The 14,508-nt window shown below is 39.7% G+C and overlaps 1 protein-coding gene and 1 long non-coding RNA gene across 2 annotated transcripts in view; both read left to right on the top strand.

Moving 5' to 3' along the window:
- Nucleotides 1–9,560, top strand: part of LOC123509008 — a 23,577-nt gene extending 14,017 nt beyond the window's left edge. The window contains exons 4-7 of the mRNA XM_045263148.1: nt 1,543–1,628; nt 4,369–4,491; nt 6,077–6,178; nt 6,634–9,560. Of these exons, the coding sequence (XP_045119083.1) occupies nt 1,543–1,628; nt 4,369–4,491; nt 6,077–6,178; nt 6,634–6,813 (491 nt within the window). The 3' untranslated portion in view covers nt 6,814–9,560. The remainder of the gene's footprint in view (nt 1–1,542; nt 1,629–4,368; nt 4,492–6,076; nt 6,179–6,633) is intronic.
- The window catches only part of LOC123509011, a 19,102-nt gene extending 9,542 nt beyond the window's left edge, over nt 1–9,560 (top strand). The window contains exon 2 of the long non-coding RNA XR_006676084.1: nt 8,967–9,560. This is a non-coding gene — a long non-coding RNA (uncharacterized LOC123509011). The remainder of the gene's footprint in view (nt 1–8,966) is intronic.
- Nucleotides 9,561–14,508: the final 4,948 nt, after the last annotated feature.

Below are 14,508 nucleotides of genomic sequence, written 5' to 3'. Positions count from 1 at the left end.
CTCTCTCTCTCTCTCTGACCCTGTTGACTGTTGAGTGGCCATAAATCTCTCTCTCTCTCTCTCTCTCTCTCTCTCTCTCTCTCTCTCTCTCTCTCTCAACCTTAGGACACTTTCTTGCCATTTCTCTCCCTTTAGGTTAATTTTTCTTATGTTTTGCTCAAAGTTCCGATTGTTGCTTTATTTTCCTCCATAACGTGACTTTTTTATTCCTTTTTTTGTGTTCCTTTACAACTTTCTCTCTCTCAAATGTGTGCTTGAACTAAACGCCTTGCTAGATTTTTGTTTGTCTGTCTGTCTGTCTGTGTGTGTCTAAGTGTCTTTCGTGTGTGTGTGTGTGTGTGTGTGTGTGTGTGTGTGTGTGTGTGTGTGTGTGTGTGTGTGTGTGTGTGTGTGTGTGTGTGTGTGTGTGTGTGTGTGTGTTTCCTTCGCCCTGACCCACAAATGTTTTAGTAAAGAGGAAAAGTAATTGATTAAATAATGTGGGTTTTCATCTATCTTTTTTTTTTTTATTCTTATTATTATTAATTGCTCCTTATTTTTCTTTCCTTTTCCTCATTTCATGTTATCTTTCTATTTGTGTTTTTTTTTATTGTAATTTCCTTTTCTTGTTCATATTTCGAGGTGTATTTGTCTTTTTTTTCTTATCAATAATGTCATCTCACTTCCTTTCATCATTTCTTTACCTCGTCCTTGTCATTTAATCATTCTCAATTCATTACATTTTCATCATTATTTTCCTGTCATCTCTATTTCTTCTCTTAGCACTGTACTAACTCCTTAATTTCTTACTTTAAATCAACATATTCATCATTATCTTTCTTTACCTCTACTTAACTCTTCTCTATGTTCTTTTTCATCAATTTCCACCTCATTTCTTGTTTTTATTTCATACTACTACTATTTTTCATTTACGTTTCTTTGCACTATTTCATCCATCAATCTCCATCTATAATCTATCTACTCTAAAATGGCTCCTGTGTCTGGGTCTGAATGGTGCCCCGGGGAATGAAATGCATGGTTGTCACATCTCGAGGAAAACCATGAGCTGTCCTAGTAATAAGTGCATTGATCAACAGAGAACAAGTATTATGCACATCAAAGCCATTACGTTATCAATAAGCTACATGTTTTAAATCCAGGAGCCATTTTAGAGCAGACAGACTGTGTACGGTCCGAGTGTAGGTTGGGCTTCCTCACTCCTAGCGGGTGGGCTTTCAGATAGGAGGTACCCAAAAACGCATCCCTTTTAGCCCATAAATTCCCATGAAAACCCCACATGGTATAAAAGAAAATCCCATTAAACCATTTCCACAGCCTTGTTCTTTAATTACCTTCATGATAACACACTTTCCTCAATTATATATCCTTCACATTACCTTTATTACCTGTCTTCACCTCCACACCTGCACTACCTTTAATTAATTCACTACAGCACTACCTTGCTCTCTTCACCGTGTCCTTGTTCGTTACTTCATTACTTCCACTTGAGTCATCGCAGTTAAGTTGCTGTAATGACGCTGATTTTGTGTTTCCTCTCTGCAGTGTTCGAGTGGCGGACGTATTATGGCTTCGGGGAGGGCGGTATCACTCTTCTGTTCTCCATCATCTACATCATTGCGCTGGTGAAGGTGAGTTACACGTATATTTCTGTCGTTGTAAATGTTCTCTTGTTAATTTTTCTATTTTTCTTTTCTTTTTCTTTTTTTTTTTACCTCTATTCTTGTTGTCCTTCCTTCCTTTCTTATTCTATCTCTATTTTTTTTTCTTCCTTTCTGTTTGGGAGTATTCGTATATTTTCTTTGTTATCTTCTCGCCTGCTTCTGTATTTCCATCGTTATCTAGTTGTCTATTTCTACATTTTCTTTGTTATCTTCTCGCCTCCTTTTGTATTTCCATCCTTTGCTACTCGCCTGCTTCTGTATTTCCACCGGATTGGATTGGATTGGATTTCAATTTAGGCGCCGCAACAGTAAGGGTCATCTGGAGCCACTACAATAGGTTAAAAAAAAAAAAAAAAAAAAAGCATATCGTTTATAAAAAAAAACCTAAAAGCAATTAAAAACAATTAAATTAAAAGTAACTAAAAATACTAAAAATACAATAAAACGAAATAAAACATTAAAACTGTATTTCCACCACTTGCTTCTGTATTTCTATCGTTATTTAGTGGCCTGCTTCTTTATTTTCATCTACTTCTGGCCTGAATACATTTCCTCAATCACTCGCTCACTCTTTTTATCCTGATCTAAGTATATAGCAAGAATAGTAGATAAAAGGTGGATACGATGCCTCCTCTCTTTATATACATTACATTGAGTATCTCTTGTAACACACACACACACACACACACACACACACACACACACACACACACACACACACACACACACACACACACGCTACTCTCATTCTTGCTATCCTGATACATAAACTAAACGACCATAAGGAAAAATGATGATGGCTTTCCTCCTCCTCCTCCTCCTCCTCCTCCTCCTCCTCCTCCTCCTCCTCCTCCTCAGCATCTCACACTTCCTCCTTCAGAAAAAAAAAAAAAAATCAGAGCATAAAAAAAGTGAAAAAAAAAGATATATAATAATAACAGACATTCCCACAATTGCGTTGGGGGATGGGAGGGAGCTAGGAGGCCTCTTGGTTATGGGGGGGGAGGGGTAGAGCGGGGGAGTAACAAGGCGCCGCAGGTGTAGGACTGAGGAACTGAGGGACTGGGGACTGGTGGACGGGGGAGCTGGGGATGGTGTTCTAATTTCCCCTTGTGTTTTAAGCCAACCCGATCTAATAAGGGGAAGAATTTGGGGTTGAAAGGTTGTGGGGATGAGTTAGGTGAGGTTAGGTAAAGTTAAGTTCGGTTTGGTTAGGTTAGGTTAGATTAGGTTGGATTAGGTAACATTAGGTGAGGTTAGGTGAGGTTAGGTTAGGTTGGGTTAGGTTAGGTTAGGTTAGACTCTGATCTCAAGGCAAGGAGAGGCTGGGAAGGTTGTGGGTTTGTGAATATTGTCATTAGTGTTGTCTGTCGTGGTGTTAAGTGGTGTTTTGTTGATGTTATTGGTGTTTTGGTGGGTTTAAAGGGTTGATGGGTATGTGGGTGTCTCTATTTTTGTCTCTCTCTCTCTCTCTCTCTCTCTCTCTCTCTCTCTCTCTCTCTCTCTCTCTCTCTCTCTCTCTCTCTCTCTCTCTCTCTCTCTCTCGTCACTAATTTATCTTTCTGGTCATTTAGTTATCATTTTGGGAGAAAGTATCAAGTTAGACCAGTATTCTCTCTCTCTCTCTCTCTCTCTCTCTCTCTCTCTCTCTCTCTCTCTCTCTTTGCTTATCTTTTTACAATTCCCTTTACTTTCATGTTCCGCTGCAGGAGACAGAGGCGAGACTGATTATTCTTCCACCTAATCTTTTCTATCTCTTATTAGGCCAAGCTCATGTAGAAAGGACTCAACCCCCTCCCTCTCTCTCTCTCTCTCTCTCTCTCTCTCTCTCTCTCTCTCTCTCTCTCTCTCTCTCTCTCTCTTGCTCCACTTAGCCAGGTGATGGAGGGCAGGTGCTATATAAGGAATAGTTACCTGGCTGTCCCACCTTTGCATTGCTTGGAGGTATTCAGAACACGTGACTCTTCTAATTAAATGCTGCCTGTTACTTGTTAGCTGTGATTTGGTAGCTGGCCAATTAGCTCAACGGTCTCTCTCTCATCTCCTTCTTCTTCTTCTTCTTCTTCTTCCTTTCACTAATATTTGTGTGTCTGGTTTATATATATATATTTTTATTTTTATTTTATTATATCTATTATTTCTCCTAACTATTGCATTTAAGCACATCTAACAGCTTCTCTTCCTTAACCTAACCTAACTTATCTCTACCTACACCTTATTGCTATTCTCTCTATTGCATCTAAACCACATATGACTTCTACTCTTTTCTTAACCCTTTCAGTACCGTGACACGTTTTCATATTCATTCTGCTTACCATTTGGCGATTTTATGCACCTTTAGAAACTCATGTGAGGATTTACACTGGTGAGGAGTCTGGCTATTAATCTTCCAACCTCCAGAGACCCTTCCTAATATAAATAAACTGGTGTCTAATCATATCCAAAATTCATGGTAAAAATGCGTCCCAGTACTGATAACCTAACCTAACCTAATCTAACGTAATCTATCAACGCAAGGTGAAAATTTGTCCCAGTACTGAAGGGGCTAACCTAACCTAACCTGACCTAACCTGACTTCACCTCACCTCACCTGTTTATCCACGCAAGGTAAAAATTTTCTCCCAGTACTAAAGAGATTAAACTAACCTAACCTAACCTAACCTCACCTCACCTGAGCTAATCTAACTTAACCTGTCTCTCCATGCAGCATCTGTCGTGTCTGTCCTGGATGTGGATCTTCAAGGCCTTCACCGTCATGGGGATCAACGTGTACTACATCAGCAAGTGGATGGTGCGCAAGGACACTCTCGACATCCCGAAGGAGAACAAGGTGAGGACAAACATACTTTTTTTTTTTTTCCAATCCTTGTCTTGTTAATTTTCCTCTCCTTTATTTTCCTCTCAACATCCCGAAGGAGAACAAAGTGAGAGCAAATAGTTACTCCCTTTTTTTTTCTTTTCTAATCTTGTCTTCTTAATTTTCCTCTTCTTTATCATTCCTATTTCTTTTTTTCTTTCCTTTCTTGTTTTTCTTATCCTTATACTTCTCTTTCTTCCCTGATTCTTGTCTTCATTTTCCTCTTCTTTACTTTCTTTATCATTCCTATTTTTTTTCTTCCCTTTCTTCTTTTTACTATCTTTATATCTTCTTTTACTTTCCTCATCTTTGGCTTTCTTCCTTTTTCTTCTCTTTCTCATCTCTACTACTTCGTTTGTCTTCCTTTCTTTACTTCTTTGTCATCCCTGCTTCTTTCCCATCCTTCTTACTTCTTCCTTTTCCCTCCTCCTTGTCTTCTTAATCTTCCTCCCTTTTTTTTTTTTTTTTACTTTAAGTGTAGTATAAGAACATACATACATACATACATACATATATACAAATAAATACATGTACTTTTTTTTTACTTATTTTGTGTTATTTACTTCAATTATCTTTTTTTCTCTTCATTCCCATTCTTATTCTCGTCTTTCTACCACTAATTGTTCCTCTTCCTCCTCCTCCTCCTCCTCCTCCTCCTCCTCCTCCTCCTCCTAATATTACCACTACTATTACTACTTCTTTCTTCCTCTCCTCTGCCTCCTCCTCCTCCTCCTCCTCCTCCTCCTCCTCCTCGTCCTACAATTACTACCACTGTCATTACTATTACCTCTCTCTCCTCCTCCTCTCCTCCTCCTCCTCCTCCTCCTCCTTCCTCCACACACAAACATTCAAGGCCTGTCACTACCTCTCCCCCTCTCCCTCTCTCCCTTTCACCCTCTTTCCTTCTCTCACAGCCTCACCTCAACTCTCCCACACTCACCGGACATAACACACATTTGCCTTTATAAAATCGAGTTAGGTGATAACTTACACACACACACACACACACACACACACACACACACACACACACACACACACACTCTCTCTCTCTCTCTCTCTCTCTCTCTCTCTCTCTCTCTTTCGAGGTTGACCTAACTCACGTAATCATATCAAATTTGTAGCACTGGAGATGAAAATGATAGACTAGATATGACTTTTAGATACGTTTTCTTGTTAGTGTTCTATTTTATCCAACGTGACATCCTTGAGTGAGGTAAAACACTGTCTCTCTCTCTCTCTCTCTCTCTCTCTCTCTCTCTCTCTCTCTCTCTCTCTCTGGTATAGGATTCAGAATTATGAAAAAGTAATATTCTTTTCTTCTCTCTCTCTCTCTCTCTCTCTCTCTCTCTCTCTCTCTCTCTCTCTCTCTGGTATAGGATTCAAAATTATAAAAAAGCAACTGTCTATATTTATAATCGTAATAATCCAATCTCTCTCTCTCTCTCTCTCTCTCTCTCTCTCTCTCTCTCTCTCTAAAAATGATAAGAATACAAACAAAAACGCAAATTTCTATGTTTATAATCGTACTAATTGATTTCTTCTGCGCCCCCTTCAGGATGTCTTCAACCTGTTCCTGATGGTGAACATTGGCCTCACTCTGGCTCAGCTCGCCATCACCCTCGCCTTCTGCATCATCACCACCATCTTCTGCTACGTGGTGAGTACTGGTGGTGTTTTGTGATGGTGGTGGTGGTGGTGGTGGTGGTTCTATACATCTCTTATTCCTGTTCTTCTTCTTCTTTTTCTGATTTCTTGTTGTTCTTCTTCTTCTTCCTGCTCCTTCTATTTCTCTCCCTTTAGATATCCTAGTAATCATTTTCTCTCCAATGACCATCTCCTCCTCCTCCTCCTCCTCCTCCTCCTCCTCCTCCTCCTCCTCCCTTCTTCAGTAGCTAAAAATCTTTCTTGTCATCATTTCTTTATCCATCTCTTCTTCTTCTTCTTCTTCTTCTCCCTTCTTCAGTAGCCAGATATCTTGTCACCCTCTCTCAATCCCCCTATTACTCCTCCTCCTCCTCCTTCTCCTCCTCCAATTCCATCAAACAACCCAACAATTTAACCTTCCTCTCTCTAACCCTCTCTAACCACCTCCTCCTTCTGCTCCTTCTTCAGGTGGCTCGTAAACGCAGGGAGAGACGCCGCAGCCTCCGCAACCTCCACCCACGCAGCCCCAAGTTCAGGAATGGCAACCCCACAGCCCCGCCCCTCGATGGTTACGATGACAGTACCTCCTACCTGAACCAAGCACTCACTGACAGCACCAATAAGCTCCCCTGCAGTCCTCTTCCATGAGTATCGACAAGACTGAGACACTTAAACAAAGCCCTACTGAAGTTTAAAAGGGCGTGATCTCTTTTTTTTTTCTATTTTTTTTTCCTCTTTTGGGTTTTTTTGATAAGGATTGATTGTTGTGGTGTTAGAGTTTTTTTTTTATCTTTTTTTTACGCATTTATTCTATTTATTTATTTTTTTTATTGTTTTTCTTTCTTTCGATGGTTAGTGTGATGTCTGCTACGCGAAGTTTTTTTTTTTTTTATGTGTGTGTTCGTTCTCTTTTTTCTTTTCCGTGATGACCAAAGAAATAGGAGAGACAGACACGTGGCCGCTCCATTTCCTCATTGCCATTACCAAAGAGAGAGAGAGAGAGAGAAGTGAAAGTGTAATGCAACGATAGACGCTCACAAGAACTCTTCCTTCCTTCCTTCATTCATTTATTCATTCATTTATATTCATTACATTCTCTCCTCATCTCTATTTCCACTCGTGTAAAATGAAGACAAAGACTCTCAAGAACGCTTCATTCATTCATTCATTCATTCATATCGCATTTTCTCCTTTTTTTTCTCTCTCTATACAAGTGAAAGAAGAGGAAATCACAGGTACTCATCACTCACGCATCTACACATTTCCTCTCCTCCTCCTTTATCATTTTTTTCCTCCTCCTCCTCCTCCATTTCTATACAAGTTCCCTCACGCATCAACCTCGAATCAGGACACGATTTGTCTTTCACATTTACAGCACCAAATCTTCATATTCCCTCAATGTAAACAAACAACTTCCTAGAGACATCTGCAGCTTCACCTCCCACACTGAAGCGCTATGTTTGTTGTAGCCACTAACTTCCCACGTGACTAATTTTGTGTTTTCTTACTCAGCCACGCCTCCCTCGCCACGCATGGAAGGCGAGGGAAGGCGTGGCTGGAAGGTCATAGTATCATCTCTTGCTCTCGAACATCGCAAAGAGACGGTACGATTTAGGGATGATGTTTTAAGTCATTCAGTACCGAGACGCATTTTTACGATTTTTGGGTAAGATTACACGTTTTTATTGACATTAGGAACGGTTTATGAAGTCCAGATGATTAATGGCCAGTCTTTACTATTTCAATCCCTATACAAGTTTCTGAAGCTGTGTGAAATCAGCAAACAGTAAGCAGAATGAGGATTAAAACACGCCATAGTACTGAAGGGGTTAAAAGTTGTATTTCTTTAAACGATCTTGTGTGTCATCTCGAGTCTTGTGGAAGGTATTGATGTCTTAAAGAGGGATTTGTATATATTTTAAAAGGATTCGATATGTTCTTTTAAAAATGCTCTAAAAAAATCATTTAGAAAACCCAGTAGTAATGAGCCAAATGTTTACAAATACGTGTCTTCTCATCTTGTGTTTGTGTTTAAAAAGGATTCTGAATATTCTTTTAAAAAAATATCCCTAAAAATCAACTTACGGTCACCGCGCCCTTAGAAAAAACAAACAATCAGCCAAATGTTTAAAAATACGTATCTTATCATCAAGCGTTCCTGTGTTGCGGCCTCAGTGTTGCCAGCGAGTCTTGCAACCATACCTCGAGTGTTTGTTTTGTTGGTAACGCGGATAAAAAGAGAAGGAAAATGCAGAGGTAAAATAATGAATACCTTCCCACTCGCCACGTGACTCCCGCTCTCTCTCAGTCATTCGTCCCTGTTGCAGCCAAAGTTTGTAGGTCAGTCGCGGTGTGATAGCGGCGGCTGTGGGTTCTTACGTGTGTGGCATTGAAGGTAACGAGAAAAATTGCATTCAAGGTACGGCCAGTTATCTCACACACACACACACACACACACACACACACACACACACACACACACACACACACAGAATAGACATCCACGTAGCTTCTTCTAAAAGTCTATCATACAAGAAAGTTTGTTTTTTCTTTCTTTTTATAGTGTATTGCTAAGTACAAGCCCGTCAGGTGAGTGGCTGCCCTGTCATTACCTGAATCACTAAAAGGTAAACCAAAGCTCGGAGCATTACAGGATTTGGCGTCGTTTTCTTATGGAAGGCGAGACGCATTACGTTTGTATATATATTTTTGTAAGTATAGGAGGAGAAAAGATACAAAGAATATACATAGTGTTTCGCAGAGAGAGAGAGAGAGAGAGAGAGAGAGAGAGAGAGAGAGAGATATTTGTCAAAACCGGTGATTTTTATGCTAACCAATCAATTTCTTTTCTCTATTTAACAACAATCCCTCCTTGATCCCAAAGAAACCTAGCCAAACTTAACCTAACCCAACCTAACTTAATCTAACCTTACCAAACCAAACTTTACCCAATCCAAAAATAAATATAAACTTAACCTAACCTAAGCTAACTTAACCCAACCAACCACCATCCACGAGACACATGTAGCTTGTAACGGCGAGGCGTGGAGGAGTAAAGACTTGTGGTAACCTTTCCCTTGTGAGTGTGACCGGTGCTAAGGGATGGGGCGCCCTTTATTGTACATACCCTTGCTCACTCACTTCTGTTCATTCTTGTACAGTCCCTCCCCCCCCTCTGTAGCTTTAACAGAAAACGATACCCATTTTCTCCTTTCAATGGAGAACTGTGGTGTTTTGTACGTATGCATGTTTATGTATGTATGTGTGTGTGTTTATATTTAATTTATATCGTCTTTTTATATACGAGTACTACTATGTGTGTTTTGAAATATAGTGAGGCCTGTAAGAGTTTATACAAATCAAATGTGATGTAATAAAAAAAATTAAATAATGTACAATCTATTTTTTTGCCTTGTTGGATGTTGTAATGTGTGTTTCTCTGTACACACACACACACACACACACACACACACACACACACACACACACACACACACACAATGTCAAAGAAGAAAAAATAGTAACACTTTCTTTTCACACCTCAAGGTTACGTAAGCACTGTCATTATCAACAACAACAACAACAACAACAACAACAACAATAACAACAACAACAACAACAACAACAATAACAACAACAATCATCAGAGTCCACTACGAGTATTACTTTTTCCTTCCTCTCTCCTTTCTTTTTCATTCATTCACTCCTTCATTTCATAATTTCCAGCTCTTTTATTTCCAAAACAAAAGATTCTAACCAAAACAAATAAATAAAAAACAAGAGTAATGCAAACAAATAAAGAAAGAAAAACATGCCATTTACACATTTTCTTCTTCTTCTTCTTCTTCTTCTTCTCGTTTTCTACAAGTACTTTTCGTGGTCAAAGATGAATCACAGCAAGGGTCAAAGAGGAAATGACATCACGCAAGGGCAGGAATGTGAGGTACACGTGGAGGAGGAGGAGGAGGAGGAGGAGGAGGAGGAGGAGGAGGAGGAGGTGATGATAATAATAGTGGAAGTGAAGGTGATGGTAGTAGAGAAAAGACAAGTTGGGGAGAATACAAGGTCATCTCTCTCTCTCTCTCTCTCTCTCTCTCTCTCTCTCTCTCTCTCTCTAAGCGAAGATAATACAAGAAGTAATAACCTCTAATGTACAAAAGCTTTTCTCCTAACCTTCCTCCTCCTCCTCCTCCTCCTCCTCCTCCTCCTCTTGCTAAGTACGCCACATCAGGACAATCATAAGGGCGTCCTCTCCCGGCGACACACAGACGCCTGGCAGGGAGGAAGTAAGGGCGGGGCTTGATTCTTGCGTCACATCCATCGCCTGACGTCACGCTGCCTTTGAGAATACCCATGACAAGGTCCTACCTATTCTACCTTCCTGATTCTGAGTAGTGGTGGTGGTGGTGGTGGTAGCTGAAGGAGGAGGAGGAGGTAGTAGTAGTAGTAGTAGTAGTAGTAGTAGTAGTAGTAGTGCTTGTTGTTGTTGTTGTTGTTGTTGTTGTTGTTGTTGTTGTTGTTGTTGTTGTTGTTGTTGTTGTAGTAGTAATAGTAGTAGTAGTAGTAGTAGTAGTAGTAGTAGTAGTAGTAGTAGTAGTAGTAGTAGTAGTAGTAGTAATTAAATGCATAAATATGAAGTATAAATGATAATAAAACCTTTTTGCCTTCACATACCGAGAGAGAGAGAGAGAGAGAGAGAGAGAGAGAGAGAGAGACCCCATGAAACACTCTTAATAAAACAGAACATGAGTGACTATCTGACTATTGCTGTACTTCTCTTATTGGAATACAGAGTTGGTGCAGCCGTCACGAGGGTCCGGAAGTGTTGGCATGTCATCATCGTATGGTTTTCATGATGTTGCAATTCATTTTCTCATCCACTGACACGTTCATCCGTCATCCGGTGAAATATTTTAGTCACCGGATGAAAATAAAAATAGCTACGCCGGTTTTCTTTTTTATCTCGTGAATCAACATTTTCGTTCTTGGAAATTCGGATTCATTCATTCTCTGGTGTTTTTTCAAGTCTGGAAATATACTACGTTTTCTATGAAGTCAATTTTCTCTCTTTTTTTTATCTTATTTTCTTTCTAGGAAGTTTAGATTCATTCATTCCGTGCTAATTTATTTTTTTCTCATTTTATATTAGTCTCTGGAATTATACTACGTTTTCTATGAAGTAATTTTTATCTTTTTTTTATTATTTCTTGAAAGATTAAATTCATTCATTCCCTGCTGATTTTTTTTCTCTCATTTTATTTTAGTCTCTGGAATTCTACTACGTTTTCTATGAACTCTATTTTCTTTTCGTCTATCTCTTGCAATTGCATAAGAGAGAGAGACACGACATTCCTGACGGGCCTATACAGAGCCTCCTCAACGCTTAACTCCTTATACAGACAGACTGCTTTGTATACAGTGCTGTTTCATTACATCCCATTCTCCCTTACACAGCTGTCAGTAGTAGTAGTAGTAGTAGTAGTAGTAGTAGTAGTAGTAGTAGTAGTAGTAGTAGTAGTAGTAGTAGTAGTAGTAGTAGTAGTAGTAGATAGCATAATTAAATGACAATAACAATGAATAAATGAAAAATTTGATTAACAGGTTCTCTCTCTCTCTCTCTCTCTCTCTCTCTCTCTCTCTCTCTGCATATAAAGTGGCATTTTCACATTAATATAACTTCATTCTGGCTAATAAAATACAGAGAGAGAGAGAGTGTGTGTGTGTGTGTGTGTGTGTGTGTGTGTGTGTGTGTGTGTGTGTGTGTGTGTGTGTGTGTGTGTGTGTGTCCAAACGCTTATTTATAATCCCCCTCTCCTTCTTCCTTCCTTTTTTTCTTTCCTTCCTTCCTTCCTTCATTCCCCTTTCCGTCCTTCCTTTCCCTTGCTCCCTCCTCCTCCCTCCCTGCCTCCTATTCAAATAAACAACTTTCCCTTTCAGTCATTCTTCAATATAATAATAATAATAATAATAATAATAATAATAATAATAATAATAATAATAATAATAATGATGATGAAAAAGCTATGAGGACGGATACAAATTAATAAAAACAAAGGAACACACACACACACACACACACACACACACACACACACACACACACACGAAGTTTTGACAGGAAATGGAGACATGCTTTAGTTTAGAGAGAGAGAGAGAGAGAGAGAGAGAGAGAGAGAGAGAGAGAGAGAGAGAATTGTCAAGGTTGGTTTTGGTCATAAATAAACACACACACACACACACACACACACACACACACACACACACACACACACACACACACACACACACATGTAGTGGTTTTATAGAGATCAATTTTACTTCAGCTTAGCCATTTGTAAAAGTATAACATTAATTTCGAATAATAACAACAACAACAACAACAACAACAACAATAATAATAATAATAATAATAATAATAATAATAATAATAATAATATGGAATTAATATTTCATTGTGATTGATGTTATTGTTTTATCACTAGCCATTATCATAATTACACAGGGAATTATTATCACTGTTACAACCACTATCAAAATCTCTCTCTCTCTCTCTCTCTCTCTCTCTCTCTCTCTCTCTCTCTCTCGAGTAAATAATTAAATAAATACGTAGATAAATCAGATAAATTCAAATAAATTAAAATAAATAAATAAATAAATAAATAAATAAATAAATAAACATACATAAATAAATAAAACACGTGACATGCTTCAAGGTTGTCATTTTTTTCCCCAATGCGCACCAAGCAACGCACAACAAGCTGCAGTGTTCAGCCTCGTGGTAGCAGGACTAGTAATGACAGTAATACATAGCCTAACCCTCCTTTCTCTCTCCTCCTGCTTCCTTCTTTCCTCCCAACTATCTTTATTCCCTCCCCAGCATCTTTTTTCCTTTCCATCATCCTTGTTTCCTCTCCATCATCCTTGTTTCCTCCCCATCATTCCTACTGCATACCAAACAGCCCTACGTCCTCCCCAGTATCCCCCACTACCTCCCCGGCTTCCTTTTTCCTTCCCCAGTCTCAATGTTCCCTCCCCAGCCAGTCTAATCATACTCAAAAATCAGGGTAAAAATGCATCTCAGTATTGAAGGGGTGAGGGGCAAGGAGACGCCGAGATGTTGAGGCGGATACAGAAACGACGCAATACTGTAGACATCCACGTGAAGCTGCACAAGTAAGTCCATGCCGTGACGTGACAGCAGGGGCAGTGCAGACATGAACCCCTTCAGTACCATGACACATTCTCATATTCATTCTGGTTACTATTTGGCGATTTTAAACAGCTTCCGAAATTTATGTGGGAATTAAAATGGTGAAAATTCTGGCCATTAATCTTCTGACCTCCATAGACCCTTCCTAATGTCAAAAAAAAAAAAAGGTCTAATCACATCCAACTCATAGTAAAAATGCGTCCCAGTACTGAAGGGATTAAATAGTACACACTGCAACGGCCACTGGAGGAAGGCGGCAGGAACCAGTCGATATAGAGCCACGGGAGGCACAGTCTGTTGAAATGCCGCAGCAGGAGGTAGAGAGGTTGGCCTGATTGTAGAAAGCAAAGGAAAAGGAGCAAGTGCGTTTGAGTGTTGTTTGACGAAGGTTCAGCAAGGCAGCCCCACGTGTAGAGGAGGGGCAAGATTTTATAGGTATACAGAAAACATCATAAAAACTCCATCTAAAGCAACTCATAACTTCAACATCATACTCATAATTAGGAGCTGAACGCAGAATCCAGTGAAGAAGTTGGCGACCACAGCTTCCGTGACCACATGGGTGAATAGAGAAAGGCAGGGTCAGACACACGACGCAGGGAACGTGGGCAAGCTTGCAGCAACGCGACGGAGCTTGAAGAGGGACACAGGCAAGTACGTGGTTGTTGTTAGGAGCTGAAGCAACCAAACCAGTCTCTATCATCACTCTCATATCCCCAACGCTGCTACCAAATATAAAACCTCACTACTTGTACAGTAATATGTGGTATCGAGCGTCAAATCAGTATTCTCCCACTGTACTTAATTTCTTTCTCACTATAACCTCTCATTCTTTCCTTCCCACCCACTTTACCTCTTCATATTTCACGCCACTTTTCTATCCCCCTAATTCACTCAGTCAGCCAATAACGGCCTGACACACTGGCTTGACAGACTTACTCGGGCTGGTGTTACGGGGAAGGCAAGGCAGTGACCACTGACCAACACGCGCACTTTTACCACACGCAGCCATTCACCGAAACATTAAACCACAAACAAACTTTAAAATACAATGATAACACATGTACAATGAAAGCTCAAAGGCATTAACACAAAAACTCATTGAGGATCGAAATACAATACTAGGAGGAGCA

This window comes from Portunus trituberculatus, chromosome 25 (genome assembly GCF_017591435.1).
Source record: "Portunus trituberculatus isolate SZX2019 chromosome 25, ASM1759143v1, whole genome shotgun sequence".
Classification (NCBI taxonomy): Eukaryota; Metazoa; Arthropoda; class Malacostraca; order Decapoda; family Portunidae; genus Portunus; species Portunus trituberculatus.
Note: the sequence above shows the minus strand (reverse complement) of the source record. Positions and strands in the feature narration are given on the sequence as shown.